This window comes from Cervus canadensis, chromosome 28 (genome assembly GCF_019320065.1).
Source record: "Cervus canadensis isolate Bull #8, Minnesota chromosome 28, ASM1932006v1, whole genome shotgun sequence".
NCBI lineage: Eukaryota > Metazoa > Chordata > Mammalia > Artiodactyla > Cervidae > Cervus > Cervus canadensis.
In genome coordinates, this window is record NC_057413.1 from 6,729,943 (window position 1) to 6,754,296 (window position 24,354).

The 24,354-nt window shown below is 42.8% G+C and overlaps 1 protein-coding gene and 1 non-coding gene across 2 annotated transcripts in view; both read left to right on the top strand.

Annotated features, from left to right (window-relative positions):
- Positions 1-24,354, top strand: part of SYCP2L (synaptonemal complex protein 2 like) — a 53,663-nt gene that overhangs the window by 21,693 nt on the left and 7,616 nt on the right. The window contains exons 15-27 of the mRNA XM_043450392.1: positions 1,575-1,717; positions 3,318-3,408; positions 3,903-4,000; positions 5,086-5,143; positions 5,242-5,323; positions 10,166-10,214; positions 11,203-11,353; positions 12,113-12,162; positions 14,851-14,980; positions 16,056-16,129; positions 16,287-16,356; positions 22,447-22,548; positions 23,861-23,967. Coding sequence (XP_043306327.1) covers positions 1,575-1,717; positions 3,318-3,408; positions 3,903-4,000; positions 5,086-5,143; positions 5,242-5,323; positions 10,166-10,214; positions 11,203-11,353; positions 12,113-12,162; positions 14,851-14,980; positions 16,056-16,129; positions 16,287-16,356; positions 22,447-22,548; positions 23,861-23,967 — 1,205 coding nt within the window. The remainder of the gene's footprint in view (positions 1-1,574; positions 1,718-3,317; positions 3,409-3,902; positions 4,001-5,085; positions 5,144-5,241; positions 5,324-10,165; positions 10,215-11,202; positions 11,354-12,112; positions 12,163-14,850; positions 14,981-16,055; positions 16,130-16,286; positions 16,357-22,446; positions 22,549-23,860; positions 23,968-24,354) is intronic.
- TRNAC-GCA lies at positions 17,176-17,247 on the top strand. Its single transcript has one exon. It is a non-coding gene; the product is annotated as a tRNA-Cys (tRNA).

Here is a 24,354-nt window from a genome sequence, read left to right on the forward strand (position 1 = left end):
GCCCTTCCTGCTAAGGGGTTGGCAGTGCTTTAGGAGCCTGTTGAGGGTTTGGTGTAGCTCTTGGGCTATTTTTTCTCACCCTTGTTTCTTTGCATTTAGCCCCACAGCCCAGTTCAGTTCAGTTGCTCAGTTGTGTCCGACTCTGTGACCCCATGGACTGCAGCATGCCAGGCTTCCTTGTCTATCACCAGCTCCCAGAGCTTGCTAAAACTCATATCCATTGAGTCGGTGATGCCATCCAACCATCTCACCATCTGCCATCCCCTTCTGCCTTCAGTCTTTCCCAACATCAGGGTCTTTTCCAATGAGTCAGCTCTTCGCATCAGGTAGCCAAAGTATTGGAGCTTCAGCATTAGTCCTACCGATGAATACCCAGGACTGATTTCCTTTAGGATGGACTGGTTTGATCAGCTTGCAGTTCAAGGGACTCTCAAGAGTCTTCTCCAGCACCACAGTTAGCTATTTACTTTTTCAGACACTGTTTAAAATTGGTTTTGCTGAAGAGTTTGAGACTTACCCCCAGAGACTGAATGTCCAGTAAGATCAGCCTTTGGGGGATTGTTGAATTTCACTAGAGGCTAGCACTATCCTATATAAATATGATCTGAACCATATATTAAAATTTTTCTAGTAGCCTCATTAAAGTTTTTTTTTTTCAAGTGGACTGATTTTAATGTGTATTTCACTCAGTATGTCCAAAATATTCACAGTTTAACATGTACTCAATGTGAACAATTAATGAGATACTTTACCTTCTCTTTTTGGTACTAGTCTTTATAAGCTCTGGTTTTATGCTTATAACGCATCTCGTGTTGTACTAGCCGTATTTCGAGTATCAGGGGCCACAGATCTGAGCTCAGGTGTGGTTTTTTTTTCTCCTTTTTCCATTCTCAGCAGTTTGTGAAAGAGCTTTGCCGGCTCTCTCATGGTTTTTTGTTCCTGCTGCTTCCAACGCAGCTTGTACTCACCGCGGCTTATGCTTGGACTCACTATGAATTGTGGTCTGAACTAGTTGTCTATTAAAAACAACTACTATTTGTCAGTAAAGGGCTGGTGTCTGGGTTGGAGACCCTCAAGGACACTATTGTCTGAGAAGCAGGCCTCTCCGAGGATGTTTCCATTTCTCTTTAAGTGGAGTCTGTTGAGATGAGTGTGGATTATTTCAGTTTGTGTATTGAAAACAGTGGGTTTTTATTTTGAATTGTAGAAATGGGTGGGGTCTAAGAGAATGAAGTTTGTGCTTAATATATTGAGAAGTAAAATACCTGTCAGAGATGATAGCTTTGTGTTCACAAATGTTCTTTAAAAAATGGATTGAATTTTAGAAGACCTATCTCAACTGCTATGCTGCTAAATTACATCTGTTTCTGCAAGATTAACTACTTAAACATAATGTGTGTATATAAAAACACATGTGCATTTGATAAAAATAATTTCAGAGTAACTTTATTTAAATAATATCTTTTCAGCTTATTGCAGAAAAATCTGGACAGTAGTTGTCATTTAAAATTATAAAATTTAAAAACACAACCCTTTTCAGTTTGTCGATCTACGTGGACTTTATTTTTTGCTAGAAACTGAGATGAAGATGCTCAAAATTTACCTGAAGAAGCCAATTAATATCCGAAACAAAGAAGTGATGAAAATAGAAATCCATTTTGAACTGCAATTCAACATATCACAAGCTTCCATTAAGGCTTTAGGAGAAGACAAACAGGTGACAGATTTAATTCTTCTTTACTATTTGAATATGTTTCGTTTCATTTCCATATTGGGGTTTTATAAATTGAAGTATAATTGACATAAAACATTATTTGTTTCAGGTATAAATCATAACGATCCCATTTTGTATATATTGTGAAATAATTGTCATAATGAGACTAGTTGACAGCCATCACCATCGTTAGAAGTTTTTTTTTCTTGTGAAAGCTTTTACTCTCTTAGCAACATCAAATATGCAGTATAGTATTAACTATAATCACGATGCTGTATGTTAAATTCCCTTGACATACTCATTTTAAAATAGGAAATTTGTACCTTTCGACCCCCTTCACTCATTTCACCTACCCTCAACCCCCTCCTCTGGAATCATCAATCTGCTGTTTGTATCTGTGAGCTTATTTTTGTTGTTGTCATTTTTAAGACTCCACACACAAGTAAGGTCGTATGGAATTTGCCTTTCTCTGTCTGACTTACCTCAGTTTGCATAAGGCCCTCACAGTCCATCCATATTGTTGCAAATGGCAAATTTGCTTCTTTTTAATGGCTGTATAACATTCTATATAAAAATACATATGTGACTCCAGAGAAACATTTGTCAATTTTGTTTATATTTTCAAAGAAATTGCTCTTAGTTTTGTTGATCTTTTCTGGGGTTTTTTTGCCTCTACTTTGTTCATTTCCATCCTTTTTTCTTTGTTCTACTAACTGGGTTCATTTATTTTCGTTTTCTAGTTCCTTCAAGTGTAAAGATATGTTGTTTATTTGAGATCTTTCTTCTTTATTTTTTGATGTGGGCATTTATCACTACAACTTCCCTCTTAGAACTGCTTTTGCTGTATCTCATAAATTTGGTATGTTTTATTTCCATTTTCATTTGCCAAAAGGTATTTTTAAACTCTCCTTTGCTTTCTTCATTGACCCATTGGTTTTTCAGACGTGTGTCATTTAGTCGGCACATATTTATGAATTTACCAGTTTTCCTCTTGTAATTGATTTCTGGTTTCACATCATTGTGGTTGGTAAGGACTTACTATGATTTCAGTCTTAAGTTTATTAAGACTTGTTTTGTGGCCTAATATATGAGTGTTTCCTGGATTCTGTGTGTGTTGAAAGAAAGTGTATTCTGTTGCTTTTGGGTAGAACGTTATGTGTATGTCAAGTCCATCTGATCTAACATTAATTTAAGGCTGATGTCTTCACTTAATTTTCCATCTAAATGATGTATCCATGATGTAAGTGGGGTATTAAAGTCCCTTTTGTGTGTTCAGTCACTCAGTCATGTCCGACTCTTTGCAGCCGCATGTACCCTATGTAGGCCTCCAGGCTCCTCTGCCCATGGAATTTTCCCAGCAAGAATACTGGAGTGGGTAGCCATTCCCTTTTCCAGGGGACCTTCCTGACCCACGGATGGAACCCATGTCTCTTGCATCCCTTGCCTTGGCAGGTGGATTCTTTACCCCTACCTCCACCTGGGAAGCCCCCATTTAAAGTCCCTTCCTATTATCATATTGCTATTTCTCTCTATGTATGTTAATGTTAAATTTATAAAAGAATTATTGCTTTTAAAAACCGTGTGGTTTTGGTGTGCATTTCAGGTGATGCCTGACCAGACAAAAATCTTGGCCGTTTTTGGTGAATTAGAGAAAGAAGACCCTGAGATTCCTAGCAGCCACAAAATAGAGACAGGTATATTGGGAAATAACAAAATTTCTTACCTGGATTCCCTGTAGAAGCAATGATAAAATGTTACTTGAAAGAGGTTACTGAAAACCTGTGGTCATATGAGTAATTAATGTGCTACGCCTTTGGAGAAAAAAGTTGGAAATTAAACCTTGAATTATTTTGTCCACCTGATACAGTCTCTCTGGGGGTCAGTTGGAAATGACAAAGGAGAAATAATGGTGGGGTGGCTGGGGGAAAGTGCTAGGGGCGTGTAGGGGCCTGTCTGCCCACAAAGCTGGCCCTGCACTGGTAAAATATTTCTTATGAGTTAGACCCAAAGGCCAAGGTGCCTCTAGATTTTTGGTGTGTTTGAGGCAGGCCCTAATTACCAGTTCTCACCAGAAGATGGCGCTGTACCAGCCGTGTGGCTCCCATGACCAGGGTTTGCAGGGCGTATGCAGCATTTTGTATGGTTATTGTTACCATTTTTTTTATTGCTCTTTTCTTCATGCGTATAGACGAAGCAAAGGACTCCACAGAGCTGGCAGAGGTAACCGGGGCTGAAGACGACCACCACCTGATAACTGTCCCCTTAAACAACCAGTCTGAGCCTGCTGTAAGTACAGGGGCCTGGGCCGGACTCTGAACCGTGTCCTCCAGGGTGCTGGCAGGTGGAAGCCGGCTCTCCCGGCTTGTTGTCCAGGTTCTCCCTGCCAGCCATCGCGCTCTTCTCTTGACTCTCCCCTCCTTTCAGTTAGGTTCACCAGCTGCACTTATTCTTCCGTGCCTTTCCTCAACTTGGCTCTCCCGCGGAGTGTGTGACTGGGCTGGCTTGGCCTCATTTGGGATTTGGAGACTGAGCTTGGGAGAAGCAACATCGTTTCTGGAATCAGACCTGGCTCTTAGTTACTGACTGTGGGAACTTGGAGAAATGATGTAACATCACTGGGGCTGAGGCTTCTCATCTAGAGAACAAAGCTGGTTTGGGCTTCCCTGGAGGCTCAGTGATAAAGAATCCACCTGCCAATGCAGGAGACGCAGGTTCAGTCATTGGATCTGGAAGATCCCAGGAAGAAGGACATGGCAACCCACTCCGGTATTCTTGCCTGGAGAATCCCATGGACAGAGGAGCCTGGCAGGCTGTAGTCCATGGGGTCGTAAAGAGCTGGACACGACTTAAGTGAATAAAGAAAACAAACAATAGCTGGTTTATAGTGTGGTCCTCTTAGGACCAAAAACCCAACACACATAAAGCTCCTAACACAAGGCTTGGCATGTATTGGTGTTCAGTCCATTTTCTTATGTTTGATCACATGGACACATTATAGAGAAGTGTGATGATAGTGTCATAGTTTTAAAACAAATATACACCAAAGATTATTTCTACAGATAGATTGTCTTTTGGGGAACTCGTACATCTCAACAGTTATGATGCTGTTGACATTTTTGTAAGTCTTCCTTTGATGTTTCCCTTAGTAACTGTGAGACACTCTTGATTATCTTTGATGTTGTAGATCTTCTCCTGTGGGTGGGTATCTTTTTTTTTTTTTAACAACCAGTAGTCACTTGGAGACAAATTTAATGAAGAAAGAGCCTGATATCTAAGTATTCAAATGCTTTTCTTTGGAGGTGTAGAATGATTCCCAAAAGTCTCAAAGGCACCCTAATTAAGCAGATGTTTATATATGCATTTTCCTGCAGCAAACAAACACAGCTGATAATTCACCTGAAAAATCAAAACTGGATGATACACAAAAAGGTCGGATTTTTTTTTTCCGTCATACGACTTGAATGGTATATTTCAATGTATACTTCAGATGCTTAACAATTTTTGTTTTCTATTTTTATGCTTGGAAGTTACTTCAGAACGCGAGTATTCTGTAGATTCACAAGAATCATCAGCAACAATTCAGTTTCCTACATTAAATGATGCATCTAGGTAAGTGATTTTCAGAAGTCATAAACCACTTAGATTGTTGTTAATGTGACTTGTTAATTGCAATTTGACTGTCTGGGTTTTCCCCTTTCCTGTATCTGGCCATGCCCCACACAAGGAGAGAGCATTGTGTGCAGTTTTCTGTGAATAACTTCAGCAGGGCTGCAGTGTTTTCTTGTCCTACGGGTCTCTACCCCTTTCATGGATCACAGCCTTGTCGTGGCCACGGGGCCTGCATAACTCAATGAAGCTATGAGCTGTGCTGGACAGGGCCCCCCAAGATGGACGGGTCATGCTGGAGAGTTCTGACAAAGTGTGGTCCACTGGAGGAGGAAACTGTAGCCCCAATGTTATCTTTGATGATGTAGTTTTCCCTAGCAGAAGACTGGATACTCCTAGACAGAAAATGCGTATCACTTGGCACTAATTTATTTGCCACTTTTCCATGGAGGCCTCTGAAGAATGGGTCATACATGTGATTTTTTTTTTTACAGCTTTGTTGAGATAGAATTGAAATAACATGTACCTATGTAAAGTGTACAATTTGAGTTTTGACATTTGTCTACACCTGGGAGCCATCACCACAATCAAGATAAGGACCATATCCATCATCTCCAAGAATTTCTTCCTGCCCCTTGGAAATCCCTCCCTCTTTCTCCATGACCACCCCCACCCTTGGCAATCAGTGATCTGCTTTGTCACTATAGATGAGTTTGTAGTTTTAAAAATCTTACTTAAATGGAATCAAGCTGGAGGCACTCTTTTTTTTACCCCCGCCCCTAGCGTCTTTCATTCATTGTAATTATTGGGATTGGCCAAGAAGTTTGTTCAGTTTTTTCAAAATCTGAACAAACTTTTTGACCAACCCAGTGTTTTGAGATTCTTCATGTTGTATCAGCAGTTCAGTAGTATTGAAGAGAATATGGAGAACAGTGGATCCATTGTATGGATACACCACAACTTGTCTGTCCATTCTCCTGTTGATGGACATTTGAGTTTCCAGTTTTTTTGTTGTTACAAGTAAAGCCCTTGGGCTTCATGTATAAGCCTCTCTGTGGAGGTGGAGGTGGCTTAGCTGCTAAGTCATGTCTGGCTCTTTGCAGCTCCATGGACTGTAGCCCGCCAGCCTCCTCTGTCCGTGGGATTCTCCAGGCAAGAATACTGGAGTGGTTTTTCATTTCCTTCTCCAGGGGATCTTCCTGACCCAGGAATTGAACTCCGGTCTCCTGCACTGCAGGCAGATTCTTTACCACTGAGCCACCTGGGAAACTCCTCTGTGTGGAGATTTATGTTTTCTTTTCTCTTGGGTGAATATATAGGAGTGGAATAGCTGGATCATAATCGGTGTATATTTAACTTTTTAAAAAACTGCCAAGATGTTTTCCAGTGTCTTTAGAGCATTCTACATTACCACCAACAGTCTTTGAGGGTTCTGGTTGCTAGGCTTTCTCATCAGTAGGTTCAGTAATATATTTTCACTGATGGATGAACTAAGGAAAGAATGAACAGATCCAGTACTGATGTGGGCTGTTTCTTCATTTTTCTACCAGAACCACACAGTCCCACAAAGGGTCCTCAGTGAGTGACAATTTCCTTTATTTACTTCATTAATTTTTATTTATTGTTATGGCTCCACCTCCCAAACACCATTCTTCTTCTTTGAATTATTAGATATCTTTCTGTGTTGTGTATCTGTGTCAGCATTTATTATTTGGGGGCTTTAAGGGTTTACAATTTATATGTAATTGTAAATTACATATGTAATTTACATATGTAAATTCCAAATTGTAAATTACACATGCAGCTCTAGGACCTGCATTTGTCTCAGTCTTGTCCGACTCTTTGCGACCCCGTGGACTGTAGCCTGCCAGGCTCCTCTGGGATTTTCCAGGCATGAATACTTGTTTGTGGGTTGCTGTTTCCTGCTCCAGGGGATCTTCCCGACCCAGGGATCGAACCGTTGTCTCCTACATTGCAGGCGGACACTTTACCAATGAACAGGTCTATTTCTCCCTTAATAATGTTAGTTTAAAGTACTCTTTGTCACACTGTGAAATCTGTTCCTTCCTGACCTTAAAAATGAGAGTTAGAAGCCAGGAGTAGAGCCTACATGAGTCAGGCCGTCCAGGAACGAAAAAGGAGTGTTTGTATATCATCCCTGTAGCTAGCCATTTCGTGGTCAAAGGTCAGTCTCAATTAGAAGAGAGTAGAGACCTACCCCCCCACTCTGCTTCCTTCTCGTCACACTTTCCTGTCCAGGCACCCAGTGTTTCCTCCTTCCAGATCCTTGGAGCAGTCCAGGTTTCTTCTGGCTCCGCTCCTACCTCTCACGCCCGCCCCAGCAGGAGTGGGAGCCGGAGGGCCTGTGCCACCTGGTTTGGAAGTGTGCCGCGCTCAGGCGACCCTGCAGCCTTCCTCTGGGGCTCTGATCCTCCTGGAAACCTGCTGCCCTTCTCTGCGCCTGTCTGATCCTCCGTTCAGCAGTGAGAACTCCCCAGCCCTGCTTGAATCCGAGAATCCTTCTCCTTCTGGGAAGTGTGGGACATTGTTGCTGCTGCTCCGAGAAGTCTAGATTCGTCTTTGGGAAGGTGCTGCCCACGTGTTGTCCTGCGGAATATGGCCATGTAGAGCAGAGGGTAGGTCTTGGTCTTCCGGAGGGTACTCATTCCCCGAGAACATCTAGCAAAACCACTGCAGACTCTGAGCAAGGGGATTCCAGACTGGAGTAATCTGTTCACCTCCAGGTCTCTGTTTCTCTGTCTGCAAATGAGTACCTCAATTAAAAGGGACATTCAGATGCCTTTACGGCAAAGAAATCTTGGGTACTGCTCAGAGCTTTTTAGCTCTTTCGTGTTGGAATAAATAAAACAGCACATACAACTGCTTTTACATTCAGACTGAAACCGCAGAATGCAATTGAGGGCTCAGAAGAGCACAGGTTTCTCTGTCTCGATGCAGAAAGAACTCAGTGAGAAGCAGAGTGGCAGGTGAGGGAAGAGTTTATTAGTTCTTGCCTGGAAAATTCCATGGATAGAGGGCTACAGTCTGTGGGGTCCCAAAGAGTTGGTAATGGCTGAGCATGCTCTTGCTAAAAAGGTTCAAGTTGCAGGCAGATGAGAGGGCTTTGAGCGCTTCATAGCTTATGTTTTTATAGTCAAAGGAACAGCAGGGAGAAAGCCACTGTCTTCCTCATCCTTGAGTTAAGCTTCCATCATCGGCTCCTCCCCCATGTCAGGCTGGGAAATTTTCTTCTCCCCTACATGGTAAACTGGGACCATCATGGCACTATTCAAATCATCAGAAGAGTGGTTACATATGCTACTGCTGCTAGACTATGGTAAATCATGTCAGGTGTCAGTATAATGGGGCTTCCCAGGTGACTCAGTCAGTAAAGAATCTACCTGCCAATGCAGGAGACATGGGTTCGATCCCTGGATTAGGAAGATCCTCCTGGAGGAGATGGCAACCCACTTTAGTATTCTCACCTGGAGAATTCCATGGACAGAGGAGCCTGGCAGCTACAGTCCACGGGGTCGCAAAGAGTTGGACACAACTTGGTGACTGAACAACAGCAACCAGTATGATGAGGATTTTCCACATTGGAATGTCACCTCTCCCCTCTATTTTTGTTTTTAATGTGTGCAGAGGAGCATGTCCTGGGGATCATTAACCTAGTGACCTCAACCAGGAGGATGCAGACATCATTGACTTGATGTGCGTTTTTGTTGGTTTCATTGTTAAGCAGGCCTGCTTTGCTTCATGATTTTCCAGCTGCTTTCTGGGGTGATCATTAACTTAACGTTGGTCTCCCAAAGTTCTTTAAAGTTCTCCATCTACCTATAGTCTTCAAGTGGGATTTTAAAGTAGCTCTTTGATTATTGCAGTCTGTCCCTGTTCAGACTACACACACATGCACAATAACATTTAGTATGGGGCTGACTTTTTAAAAAATTGTGATAAAATATACATAATGTAAAGTTTGCCATCTTCACCATTGTAAGTATATCTTCTGTGGCATTAAGTGCACTCACGTTGTTGTAGTCATCACCTCTGTCCACCTCCTGAGCATTTTCCATTTTCCCCGTCTGAAATGCTCATTTTCCATCTTCCCCATTAAACAACTCCCCAATTTAACAACATTGAAAGATATAAGAGACCTAGAAGGACACACCAAATGCTAAACTACTTGTGATCATGAATCACTTTGTTTTTTGCTCCTTGTGTTTTTTGGTTTCCTATTATGCATGTGTTAACTTTTAAGAAATAAATGTTATTTTAAAAACCTTAAAGATTAGTATACAAAAATCAAATTTCTTTCTGTATGCTAGCAAATAGATAATAGCAAACCATGTTATCTGATAAGGGGTTAATGTCCAAAATATATAAGGAATAACTACATTCAGTAGCAAAAAAAAAAAAAAATCATCTGATTAATAAAGGAGGGGAAAGGCTTTCAACAGACATTTCTCCAAAGACGATATACAAACGGTCAAGAAGTGTGTGAGAAGATGCTTGATGTCACTAATCATCCAGAAAGGCTTTCGTAGCGCCCAGCTGAGTCTAAGACAGAACAGGGTAGGAAACGCTGTTGACTTGCTCATCTTGCCCTGCCAGCCTCTTCTTTATATGCCTCATGGGGATAGGCTCAACAAAGGTTTTGTTTTAAATAGCAAATTGTTGGCAGGCAGAAGATGTATGGAACTGGATTGCAAGACAAGAAGTTTGTCACAGAATGGGGTGCTTCCCTGCGCTGGGCTCACAGAAGACAGAGGGCACGTGGAAGAAAAAAGAAGGGCGAAGGTGTTGGGGCCACAGTTCTGTTAATTCAATGTATTTTGATTTCAGGGAAGATTCTGCTTTTGAGGATAATAGAAAGCAAGAAACAAGGATGTCGGTAATGGAATCACTTTCATTGTTTTGGGGCAGTCCTTCCCGTTTTAGTTACTTGCATACCATCCTCAGACTTTGCCTTGGCTCTGCGTCTTTATGATTCTCAGTTAAATTTATCTTAAGGTCTTTTTAAAAGGAGGTATTTCACTTTCAAGGGGAAAATCAGCATTAATTCTAATAGTGGGTAAAGCCCCCGAGTAGGGACAACAGAGAATAGCAAAGTTATATCGAATTGTAATATTTTTCCTTGTATTAGGCTTTGAGCCAAAAGTCTGTCCTTGCTTTGTCAAAAAAGACATGTTGTATGGCAGAAACCAATACCACATTGTAAAGCAATTATCCTCCAAATTAAAAGTAAATTTAAAAGAAGATTATGAAGTAAAAGAGAAGTGTTAAAGACTTTCTAGCAGCTGAGATTTCCTCTGATAGAATCAGAAGTGTTAATGAATTGAAAAGAAATTTTTTGCTCTAAGTCAGTGATGTTGTTTTGTTCCTACATTATCCGCTTCCATCTCTCTGTTGGTCTTCCTTGGAGAAGCAGAGTGCTTTAAGTCTGTCATCAGTGCGTTAGAACAGAAATCTGTGTGAGCAATAAATGAGATTTTTGTTCCTAAAGTTGAGGTCAAGGATTTCAAACAAAGCTCCTTCTGGCTTGCTTTTAGCTGTGGTTCTCAGTCCCATGGGCTGGCATTTTGAAGTTGGTATTGCCATAGTAATCAGGTGCACCAGCGTTTGGAGAGTTACCTACCGTCTCTACAGTTACGATTAGGGAGGATTTTGTTATCTTTTACAACAGCAGCTGTCGAGGGATATCATCATCTTCTTTTTCTCCCTTCTCTGAACTTCTGTGCCCTTTTGTTATGTAAAACAGCCCAGTCTTCGACAAGGAGTTACTTCTCTTTTGCCTAACTTCATAGTCATGTGTTTAAGTGAACATAAATGCTACTAGCATCCTTCCAATAGTTCTCATGTATCACCTGTGTCTGTAAAAGTTTGGTTATAGGAAACACCTTTTCTCGGAGAGTAATCAAGATTCAAGTAGTAGTGGCAGTGAGCTGTCTTGGGCCGGTAACCGAAAAAGGAAATCCTTGAAGTCGTATCCTAGTAGGAAAAAGACAAGAACCAGGAGAAGCAGCTTAAGAGGTAAGTTTGGCATGTGTGTTCTTTCCAGTCACTTTGGAAACAAATCAGTAGGTATTACTTTGGTGGGATGTGATGGGAAAGGATATCAAAGAGATGTATGATCACATGATCCTGCTACCGTTACACAGGAAAGGGAAAATGTCCATATGTGAAACAGTACTAAAGAATATGGAATTGACCAATAATTGTGAAATATGAACTACAGATAAGTGGAGTAGAGTTCAGATAAGAAGAGTTTGATGTAATAAGCTGAAATCTTCAGGAAAAGCTTCAAGGAAGGCTGGGTGGGACCTCAGCTAATCCTTGGGAAAAGAACAGGGTTTGAAGAAGTATGGAGAAGAGGAAGCGTTCTGGTTAGGTAAAACTGGAAGAACATGGGCCGGTCTGCTGGGCAGGATGGCAGCCCAAAGGGGAAGAGGGTGGCAGAGGGCGAGATGGTGAGGTGGCATCACCGACTCAACGGACACGCGTTTGAGCAAACCCCGAGAGAGAGTGAAGAACGGGGAAGCCCGGCGTGCTGCAGTCCGTGGGGTCGCAGAGTCGGACACGACTTAGCAGCTGAACAACACCACCAAGAACATGAGAAGAGCGTTCAGAAACAGCATCGGGAGCAAAGAATTCACGCTGGCCGGAGAGGAACAAAGCTGAGTAGTTAGAGGGTCAGACATTTCAGCAAGCTGCGGGAAGTGCGGATTGCTTCTCGGAGTGTATCCTGTGTCTCTCATAAGTAAACAAGGCTCTTGTTTCCTTTCATTCTAGTCTTGCCTCCTTTCCCTCCCAGTAGTGGCAGCGACCTTGACAAAGATCGAGTAAGTAAGTTTTTTCTGTGCTTGCATGCGCCCTTTCATGCTGTAAGTTTGAAACAAGTTGGTCTGTTTAGGTTTGAACTACCTTTATTTAAAAAAACTGCTTTCCGGAATAGAAAAATAACAAACCAGTGGTTTACTAGTGTGTAAACCACCTTCAGTAGAAACTTCAAGGACTTCCACATATTTAATATGGATCTTGGGCAGAGATTTAGGATCTTTTTTTTTTTGGTTGAAAGCTTATTGAAAGATGTTTATTACAAAGTATGCTTGAAATCTGGGCTATTCTGATTTCCTGCAAATATGTGTTCTTTTGAATTTGTATTTTAAAATAAACTTCTTGATTTAATTCTTCTCTTAGTTTTAGGTTTGTGGACATGTTATTCACAAAGATTTTAATTATTTAAATCTTTATGTTGCCAGAGGTTGAAATGCCTTCAGGCTTATATAAATATTGAATAAACTCTGAACTTTCTTAAATCCCTTCAATTATCCTTGTTTTGTAGGAAAGTAGTTAAGAACATGGACATGAGTGTCCTCCAGACTAATTCAAAGCTTAATTTATCATGTTTTTAGCTGAATTACCTTTCTCAGCAGTTGGCTTATGTCCTTTGTTGAATGAAATTAGATATAGTGTATATAGTAAAGTATGGGTTTGTGTGTGATTATGGTTATATTTTATATATAATATATATCATGTATATAAATATACATCACATACTATATGTATATATCACATTATATACCATATATAAAACATGTACATATATACATGATTATATATTATGTCACATAGTGAAAATGAAAACTGTTTCACTTTCCATTTTCACTATGTAACATATAATCATATATATGTGTAACACTTTATATGTGTGTGTATATATGCAGACACACAAAAACACACATACTACAGAATTAGTGCAAAGTGTGTAAGAATTTTCTAGTTTTACTTTTCACTTTCACTATATAACATAATCACGTATATATGAAATATATTTTATATATGGTATATACTGTGATACATAATCATGTGTGTATAGTATGTGATGTATATTCTATATAATTGTGTACATACATGTAGAATACATACACTTATAGATAAATATATATATTTATATATATGTGTATATGCACACAAAAGCACAGACACTACAGAACACAGTGTGAAGTGTTTAAGGATTTCCTGTGGGCGGCGCCGGGATTCTGAGGACGTCAGCAGCACCCTGCTCATCTGTACACAAGTATAATGTGTTTAGTGCTCTGATGGGATCTGGCCGTGGAGCTGGGGGTAAAGAACCCGCCTGGGTTCGATCCCTGGGTCAGGAAGATCCCCTGGAGGAGGAAATGGCAACCCATTCCAGTATCTTGCCTAGAGCATCCCATGGACAGAGAAACCTGGCGGGCTGCAGTCCACGGGGTCGCAGAGTCGGACATGACCGAGCGACTTGGCCCGCACAGGGCTCCGTCGTAGCTTGTTATCTGCCCTCCCTCTGCGTCCCTTCTGCCGTCTGCCCAGGGGACTCTTATGTTCTGCAATGACAGGGAGTGGCGATAGCTCAAACTTTAAGCCAGAGCAGGTACCTAAATATTTGTTGAGTAGTTCAACCTGAGATAAGGAGTTATCACTTAGAAATAGACCACAGAAGGACTTCCCTGGTGGTCCAGTGGTTCAGATGTGGCCTTCCAGGGCAATGGGTGCAGGTCTGATCCCTGGTTGAGTAGCTAGGATCCTATATGCTTCTGAGCCAAAAAACCAAAACATAAAAACAGAAGCAATATGTAACAAATTCAATAAAGACTCAAAAAAATAGTCCACATCAAAAAAATCTTTAAAAAAAGAAATAGGCTCAAAGAACAGTTTTTAGCAATATACAGCTTTAAAAAAAAATCAGGTACCAAAAAACATCAAAGCTTTGAGAATCCACAAATTTAAGATATGCAGCTGCCAGGAAGTCTGTGGTGATTCTCAGGGCATTGCTGACTTTATAGAGGCCTTGGTAGCTGACACTGACATCTCTGTGCTGGAGTTTAAGAGAATAACTTAGAGTGAGCGCTGGCAAACCTTTTCTGTGGAGGGCCAGTAGTAAATATCTTGGTCTCTTGGGGCATATGGTTTCTACGGCAACTGTTCACCTCTGCCATTGTAGCATGCAGGCAGCCTATGTGTAGTACGCGAATGCATGGATGTTCCAATTAAACTTCATTTACGAAAACTTTATTCCCATTGGGCTGTAGAGCTGTCGTTTGTTGACTCCTGGTTTAGAGCAGTGGTTCTCAGACTTTGGTGACCATCAGAATGACCAGAATGGTCACCAGAAATTCAGAAATGGGAATGGTCACCAGAAATGCAGATCGCTGGGTCCTGTCCCCAGAGTTTTTGATTGAGTGTGTTGTCAGTAGGGCTTAAGAATTTACATTTCCATCAAGTTCTCAGGTGCTGCTGAGGCTGTGGTCTGGGACCACACTTTGAGAACTTAGAGTCAGCTTTGAGTTAGTTTATTGATTCATGACCTAATGTGTTTCCAGCCCCGGGATCTTATGGCCTTACTGTTTTTGTTTTTTTTTTCCCAAATGAATCATGTCCAATCCTTAAACATTTTAAAAGGATATTGGAAGTGTATTGGAATGTTTTGATAACTTGCCTTGCGTGGTTGTGAATGATAACACTTTGTAAAAAGTATTGTGTTTTAGGTTAAAATTCTAACACCCTTATCGAAGGATGCCTCCAGGCAAAATAATGTCACACCTCCCAAAATTTCTGGAACCGAATTTCAGAGTAGTTCTGCCTTTTTAACTCCTGAAGATTCTGCCCAGAAAACAAGTATGTGATTTTCTGTTGATTTACATAGAAAAAATTGTATTTTGGAAATGGTAGTTTAAAAAAGCAAACAATGTTTCTGTTAATATCTGTTGAAGAAAGTGTGAAGATATGATTGATTAATCTTCTCTTTCTTGTCCTGATTAACAAAAGACAGAGGACTTTGTGTTTTAATTCCGTTTGACATTTGAGATCACCTTGTGGGTAAGAATGGCTGGAATTCATCTGCTTTTAAAACGCAAATGGTGGTTGACTGCAGGGTTTGGTAAACTTTTTCTGTAGAGCAACAGGTAGTATTTATTTTTTTGCTTTTTTGGCCCCTAGAGTTTCTGTTGCAACTATTCAACTCTGCGTTTGTAGTCCCAAATCAGTCACAGACAAGATGTAAACCAATGGTTGTATCTGTGTTTCCATAAAGTTTTATTTATAAAGCCAAGTGACAGATTGGATTTGACCTGAGGGGCCAGGGTGTGCCGACTCTTGACGTATAAGGTTTATCTCAGCCCCCACTGTGTTTTATTGAAACAATTGACATCTTTTAAATTGGTGAGAGTCAGGATATTGTTTTCTTCACCTTTATCATCCTACAGCTTTGCACATTGGCGGGTACATAGTAACACTTAGCAGGCAAGTGCCAGCCTCTAAGTTTGGCTGCCCCTGGAAGAAAAGAGGTAGGGAAAGAAAAATAGGAGAGAGGAAATGCAGCATGAGAGAGTCAGGGCAATAAAGGAACAGATCTCAGAGAGGAAAGAGAACTACAGCGGTGAGGTCATAGAATTCTTGCCACGCATTTGGGGCCACATGGGCAGCTACTAAAGGTGCCGATCTAGTGAGGTAACAGGCTATTCGTTTTATCTGCAAACCTGTAAACCTAATACCCGTGTATACTCTGAAAGATACAAAGTGTTTTTTGGTTTGAGTTTTTTTCTTTTTCTTTTTTTTTTTTAATAACTGTATCCCTTACAGGGGGCAGGGTATGTTGAAATTTAATTTGTAGATTGATAGTGAAATGTCATTTCCTCATTTGCTTCTTAGCATGTTTATTCTCTTATAACTATTCATTCTCTCCAATACGCAGAGCTTCACAGTCCCAGCCCAGTGAGCGATCTTTCTTCGCTGGGGCACTCAGATGTTGAAGAAAATGTATCTAAGGTACGATTTAATTGTTGGTTATGTATCTGGTTTTCCAGAATTGATATTATACTTAATGTACTGGCTTATTCCTTCTTAAGGGATGATGTAATACTGTGTATTGCTTATTTTGACACAAATACATGTATTTCTGATCCTTTTTTTTTTTTTTTTTAAGACTGTGGCCCCAGAGTCATTGATGAAAAGTACTAGCTTCCAACATAAACTGCAAACTGTAGAAGACAGAGGTGAGAGAATTCTAAACTTTTTTTTTTTTGCAGAATTAAGCAAAATTAATCTGATTTTGGCTGACAGAGCTGTTATTCAAATGGAGGCAGATATAATCACTATACAGAGAGACAGTTGCCAGACCTTGGGGAGGGCAATGCCGTCTGCTTCCTTGCTCCAAGTGTGCTGAAGGTCAAGGGGAGGAACGGGTTTCACTCCCGAAACAAGAAGGTCTGTGTCAGGAAGCACATAGCCTGGGATCCGAGTCCCATCACCTAGCACACCCCCTCTCTGACCCCGGGGTGGGTGGTACTGAAGTCCTGCGCTATTATAGCGTTGTTGCTTCCTCCTTTCACATCTGTTAATGTTTGCGTAAAATAGGTGCTGCGATATCGGGTGCATATATATTTACAGTTTGTTACCTTCTTTTCATGAATTGATCCATATGTCATTATGTGATGATCTTTTTCTCGCATTATATTTTTTAACCTAAAGTCTATTTTTCTGATAATCTATAGTAGATACATAAAAGATAAAGAAAAGTGAATCAAAACATACCACTGTAGAAAATTGACTGCAAAAGAAAACAGCAAGAGAAGGACTGTAAAAGAGCCAGAAATCAATGAATATAAAGGCGTTAGTAAGCCCTTAAAAATCAATCACTACTTTAAGTGTAAATAGATTAAATTGTCCAATCAAATGATGGAGAGTGGCTAAATGGATAAAAATAACAAGACCCAACTATCTGCTGCCTACCGAGACTCAGTTCAGCTTTAAGAATGCACAAAGGCTCAGAGTGAAAGATTGGAAAAGGGTATTCTATGCAAGTGGACAGGGCTTCCCTGGTGGCTCAGTTGGTAAAGAATCTGCCTGCAATGCAGGAGAGCCAGGTTCGATCCCTGGGCAGGGAAGATCCCCTGAAGAAGGAAATGGCAACCCACTCTAGTATACTTGCCTGGAGAATCCCATGGACAGAGGAGCCTGGTGGGCTACAGGGGATCACAAAGAGTCAGACACAACTTAGCAACTAAACCAAGGGTCCCCTTGTATATGAGGAATCTTTTCCCACTGCTTTTAAAATTTTCTCTCTGTGTTTGATTTGAGACAGTTTTGTTATGGTGTGTCTTAACAGAAGATCTTTGTGAGGGAATCTTTGGGGGAGTTTATGAGCTTCCTGAACTGGGATGTCCAAATTTCTCCCCAGATTTTGCAAGTTTTCAGCCATTATTATTTTCTTAAATTTTATTTATTTATTTTTGGCTGTACCTGGGTCTTCGTTGCTGCATGGGCTTTTCCATAGTTGGGGTGAGCAGGGGTTACTCGTTGCAGTCCGTGGCCTTCTTATTGTGGTGGCTTCGCTAGTTGTGATGCACAGGCTTTTGTGGTTGCAGCACATGGGCTCAGAGTTGTGGTCCCCAGGCTCTAGAGCACAGGCTCAGTAGTTGTAGCACCGGGGCTTGGTTGCTCTGTGGCATGTGGACTCTTCCCAGACCAGGGATCGAACCCACGTCTCCTGCATTGGAAGGCAGAGTCTTTACCAACTGAGCCACCAGGGAAGCCTGCCATTATTTTCTTAAATAGCTTTCTGCTCCTTTTCCCTCTTTTCTTCTTCTGGGACTCCGAAAAAGTGTAGATTGTTTCCTTTTTTAAAAAATTGGGATATCATTGACAGCATATTAATTTCAAGTGTACGACATAATCATTTGCTATTCATACATGTTGTAAATGATCACAGTGAATGTAGTTAACATCTGTCCCCACACATAGTGAGTCTTTTTCTTGTGATGAGAACTTTTAAGGTCTGCTCTCACAGAATCTTTCAAATGTGCGATAAAGTCTTAAACTGTAGTTACCCCACTGCCTGTTATGTTTCATCCCCAGGACTTGACTTGCTTCGTCACTGAAGTTTGTACCTTTGAGTGTTCTTATAGCTAACTGAGCTTCCTTAGAGCAACTATTTTGCGTTCTTTTTTAGGCAAATTGTAGAGCTCCATTTTTTTTTTTTTTTTTTGTGGAGGTCAGTCGCTGTATTTTTTTTTTTTTTTAAAGTCGCTCAGTCATATCCGACTCTTTGCAACCCCATGGACTATGCACTCCATGGAATTCTCCAGGCCAGGATACTGTATAATCGTGTTTTTTGGAGGGGTCGCATTTCCCTGAGTTTCCTGTTCCTTGAAGTTTTGCGTTGCTGTCTTCATATTCAGTCTATACTGATTGGCTTCAGGAGAGAAATGCATTTTGTCTCCTAGGGATTCTGAAGCCTTCCCAGGCCTTTTGTAAGGATATGCCTGCTCCACGCTTTTCTTTCTCCGGGGACCCTCTGCAGACTGCGTTTTCTCTGCACGCTGCACAGCAGGCCGGGTGCTGACAGCCTCCTGGGGTCGTGGGGGGTGGGTGCTCATGCTTGGTGCTTCCAGTCCTGCCGAGTGGGTCGTGGGGGGTGGGTGCTCATGCTTGGTGCTTCCAGTCCTGCCGAGTGGGTCGTGGGGGGTGGGTGCTCACGCTTGGTGCTTCCTCCCAGTCCTGCCGAGTAGGTCGTGGGGGGTGGGTGCTCATGCTTGGTGCTTCCTCCCAGTCCTGCCGAGTGGGTCTGGCTGCCTTAAGGGTGCTCACAGCAGGTGCCCTTCGTTGTTGCTTAGTCGCTCAGTCATGTCTGACTCTTTGTGACCCTGTGGACTGTAGCCCGCCAGGCTCATCTGTCCTGTGGGATTTCTCAGGCAGGAATACTGGAGTGCTCTTGGGAGTGTGCAAAAGGAGCCAGCCCCAGGGTGGGCTTGTGTGTGGGCGAGGCGTCCAGATTTTTGTGGTGTCCGTGGACCAGCTGCAGGGTCATCCCGTAGGTGATGCGTGTCCAGCAGCTCTTGAGAAGGCTTCCTTATGGGGTCCCTGCAGGCTTCCTTATGGGGCCTCTGAGGCAGGTAGTAGGATCTGCGCCTCTTCGATGCTCCCTGAGAACCCTGGATGCTGTTCTCCAAGCCCCTCCCCACCCCAGGCCCTGTAGTGTACCTCAGGATTCTGGATGGAGCAAGAAAGAAATGGTCTTCTGTGCCTGGGGAAACTGAGCACTCACCCACATGCTCTCGTCGTCCCCCGAGGGAGAAAGCTTGAGCTCAGAGGGTTTCTCTTGGGCCTGAGCTGGGCTGCCCTGAGCACGCGCTGACGTGGCTCAAGTGAGACGGTCCTTGTTATCCTCTCGGATGCGTCCAGTCGCATATTTTTCCTTGTCCAACAGCATGTCAGGCCTTCACACTGAACTCTCAGACTTCCACAAAGTCCCATTGTTAGGTGATTTTCAAAACCCTGTGTCCTTTGGGGGAAGACAGGAGGAAACTCCTGTTTGGCTTTTTTGCTCATGGGCTGTTGTTTTAATGTTTACCCTGGAACTTTGGATGTCCTGGGCTCCCAGAGCTGAGAGCAGACAGGAAGACTGACTACTCATGATTTTGCGTTTTGCCCTCATTGTGTACGTTCTTCGAAAGGGGCTTCCCAGGTGTCTCAATAATGAAGAATCTGCCTACAATGCAGGAGACCCGAGTTCGATCCCTGGGTCGGGAAGATCCCCTGGAGAAGCAAATAGCAACCCACTCCAGTATTCTTGCCTGGAAAATCCCGTGGATGGAGGAGCCTGACAGGCTACAGTCCTTGAGGTCACAACGAGTCACACACGACTTAGCGACCAAACAGCAACAACACAACTTAGAAATAAGAATAAGAAATTTAAAAAATAAATAAGAAACTTAGACAATGCTATCATGTAGTGATGAACCTCTGCAGAATTCCATGTTTGAATAATCATCTATACATACTCACAAATAAGTATTTATTATTAATTGGTTTGTGTGTGTATTCTCAGTTGTGTCTGACTCTCTGCAACTCGATGGACTGTATAGCCCACCAGGTTCCTCTGTCCATGGGATTCTGCACGCAAGAATACTGCAGTGGACTGTCATGCCCTCCTCCAGTGGATCTTTCCAACCCAGGGATCAAACCCACAGCTCTTGAGTCTCCTGCATTGGCAAGCAAAATGCATTAATCCAGACAAAAGATTTTTCAGTGGTCTCCATCAGGCTGATAAATTCAACAATAAAGATTGTCTTTAACTTTTCAGATTCTTAGCATAGTACACATTGGTAGAATAAACAGAGGAATTGGCAGTAGGAAAGTGCCTCCACAGGAAGGGTATTTTGGTAAAAAAGGCTTTTCTTGCCCCAGTGAAGGCTCTTGGCCTTTATCATTTATAGCCACTTGGTGTCACTTCAGAGTAAGGTTTTTTTAAATGCCTCAACTTGGGAGAACTTGGCTCTTCATCATAGGGTTGGTTCTGTGTGGCACTAGAAACTGTTTTCGTCAGAAATATGAGTATATAAATGCAATATGGACACCAAATTATTCACTACATACAACATGTGCCCAAAATAAGTTCAGAAGCTCCTCAGATTGCAAAAGCCCTCAACTTTCACAGCGATAAAGACACCTGTGTCCAAAAGCAAGTGGACACTCCTTTAGCAGCCACCAAGAGAACCAGCATTCATTCAAGATCACCTTAGTTTTGGCCACGCTGTGTTTACTCCCTGTGTTCATTTTTTAAGTGCTGTGTGTACATAGTTTTAGCCCCTTTGTGAAAATGTCCAAAAGTCCTGGTTCAAAGAGGCATGCAGTTGCCATGGAAACAAAGCTGAGTCAGCTGCATCACTTAGGACCTGCATGCTTTAAGGAGTGCGCTGCTTTCCCTAGAGGAGCTCGTTCTCTCTGGAGAGCCGTTCCTCTATTTCAGGTAAAGTAATTTTACAAGATTGTCCCTTCCAAAGGGTTTTCTGTGCCAGATTATTTCCATGTCGCTGAAGTGGGCCATCTGGGATGATCCCCATTTAGTAGGTTCACAAATTCCAAGCAGCTTGTTCAGGGAACCATCACGTTATTTACACAGTGTTCCTGGAGTCCTCTCTCCATTGGAGGTGACTGTTACATCGTCCATGCCAGTAGCTGCTTTGTTTTCCCACGGGGTGGGGCAGGAACATTCAAGGTCATGCTTTGAGCTATTGCTACGAATGTCAGGAGAGGGAGAAGGAAAAAAAAAAAAAAACCCAGAAGAGGCAAAACAGGCAGAAAGGAGAGAAATGTAAGGAAACATAGTAGTCATTCTTGGGTACCTAACTGGGGCTGGCTAGAATTCTTTCTAAGTGGTTTCTTTGGGTCTTGACTGGGGTGTAGGCACCGTGTGAGATTTAAGCCTGAGTGCTCTTTGTTTTGAGGCCGGAGGAAGACTGGGCTGTGTCTGGATTCTTTCCTGAATTAAAAAAAATCGTTTAGCCTTGAAACAGTGCAGCTCCCTAGCAAATACCCATCCGACTCGATGGACATGAGTTTGAGCAAGCTCCAGGAGTTGGTGATGGACAGGGAAGCCTGGCGTGCTGCAGTCGGTGGGGTTCCAAGGAGTCGGTTACAACTGAGGACTGAACTGAACTGATACTTTTCAAACAAAGGAACACACCTGAATCTTAGAGCAGTGAAAAGAGATAGCTACACCTCTCCAAGTTGAGAGTATTGCTTATGCTTTTCACTTAAAAAAAAAACACACACACACACAAAAACACGAGAGGAGCTGGATATGAGCTCTTTCAGGTTCCGAGTGAGAATGTGATCACTTAAACACTAGGGAGGCCCTCCTTGGTGAGACAGCCCTCAGTCTGGTGCTGAGGCTACACATCACCAGCAGGTGGCGCCCTCCTGGGGCTGATCCGATCAACTTCCAAGGGCCAGTCTGCCTGGAAACCTGCTACCTTGCCCCTTCAGCAGGGAGCCCTGGTAGTGGTTTGATGCCAACCATTACTGCTTTCCATTTGAACCAGCCCGTACCCTGGAAAGGAGAGTGCTCCTACATGAGCTCATCAAAGGGTGCTCGGGTCCTCTTGCAGTCTTCAGCATGCCTAGTGCTTTGAGGCTTGTCCTCAGTCACCATGCCAAATGCTAAGCAATTTGTAACAAGGCGGGAACACATTTCACTTGCCACTCATCACGGCTAGATATTCACTGGTGAAAAGAGAACAAGGTAAATCTGGGACCAAGGGGACGTGTGTGCGTGGTCATCAGTGTGTTCCGCTTGCCTTCAGACACAGCCGACCGTCACGGTGCTAAGTGGAAACAGCCACGATTGGAAGACGGTGGTGAACCAGGAGCCCTTTCCTCAGTGGCAGAGGAAGCTGAGTTGGCAGGTAACGCCGGACACCCCGAATGTTTCAGATGTGTGAGCACTGAGCGTCCCAACGTTAACTACAAGGCAGCTAGAGTTTTAAGATCATAGTGGCTGCAGGAGCCTAAAAATGAAGCACTTTGTCCTCATAGACATTAGTAAATTGTTGCACAAACTGTAGATAAGAGCAAGCACTGTCTGCTCCTGGCATTTTGATTTCTGCCTCTTCACTCTTTGTGGCAATTTCCAGGGCCCAAATATTCTTAAATTTACAGGTATCTGCTTTCAGTTCAGTTCAGTCGCTCAGTCGTGTCTGACTCTTTGCGACCCCGTGAATCGCAGCTCGCCAGGCCTCCCTGTCTATCACCGACTCCCGGAGTTTACTCAGACTCATGCCCATCGAGTCGGTGATACCATCCAGCCATCTCATCCTCTGTGGTCCCCTTCTCCTCCTGCCCCCAATCCCTCCCAGCATCAGGGTCTTTTCCAATGAGTCAACTCTTCGCATGAGGTGGCCAAAGTATTGGAGTTTCAGCTTCAGCATCAGTCCTTCCAGTTAGTATTAGTCAAATGTTTGTGTTAGAAATATCCACTCCACAGATGAAGGAGAATGATCTGAAATGTCTACATACATGGGGTTGGCCTTCTGGATGAGCGACACGACTATCCTTTGAAACAAAAGGCTCTAAGAAGGCAAATTTGGAGGCCCCCAGGTACTCAAAGGGGGTGGTAAGAGCCAGGCAGCCCTGCGTTCCGCTCCTGGAGCTGTCAGTGTGAGCTCACACCAGTTGTGTGATACCTGTGTGAAAAGTGGACGTGAACAGTGCCTGCTTCACTTGGATTTTGTGAGAATTAAATGAGTTGGTCCATATGCTGCCAGACCCTTTGTGAGCCCTCGTAAAGCTTCTTGGCATTCAGAAGCTGTTAAATGCCAGTCCTTAGAATGTCTTACCCATCACATCGTCCTAGAGACCTCTGACAACACCTCAGCCTGCTTCTAGGATGTACTATCAGTTGCTCTGATTTAAGGTGCTGGGAAAGTTTGTTGAAGTGAGCGCTTGCCAGACAGTGAGTTTTGGTGGGAAGCTGTGTGAAGCATCAGCTGAGGACTCTTGGCTCAAGCTGGCCCAGTCGGTCACGGTTGGAGTCGGCCTTGCTGCAGCCATGGACGACTGTAGAAGCATGAAGTCCGTGACCCACAGAAGCCAGCGGGTCTTCTCTGGGTCATGCCCGTGTTTCTAAAGGACTTCCCATGCTCTGGGCAGCAGGCAGTCTGAGCACACCTACTTCAGCCCTTTGTTAGTTTTACTTAATGTTCTATTCTTCTTGTGCAGAAAGCATTTCAACTTCATCCTTAAACGTTACGCCAGAGAACTTGAAAGGTTCTGTGATGATCACCGCTTTTGAAAACTTCACTAGAGAACTGAAAAGAAACTATGAGGTAATGGCCCAGTAAAAATGAAAAGCTAGAAACAAAAAAAAAAAAAAATGAAAAGCTAGCTCGTTATGCATCTGAAGTAACAGGTTCACATTCATTAATCCCACTGTGGTCCTTCCTGTGTGAAGGTGTGCCTGAGTCTCCGGGAGGTACATTTGTCCTAGCTGTGATTGCTGAATTTAGTGCCTTTGTGAATTGTGGTTTGTATTTATAAGACAGCTGTTCTGGGGACTTCCCTGGTGGTCCAGTGGTTAAGAATCCGAGCTTCCGCTGCAGGGGGCATGGGTTCGATCCCTGATCGGGGAACTAAGATCCCACATGCTGCATGGTGTGGCCAAAAAACCAAAAACCAAACCCCAGCTTAAACCAGGTCAGCTATTCCTTGTCCAT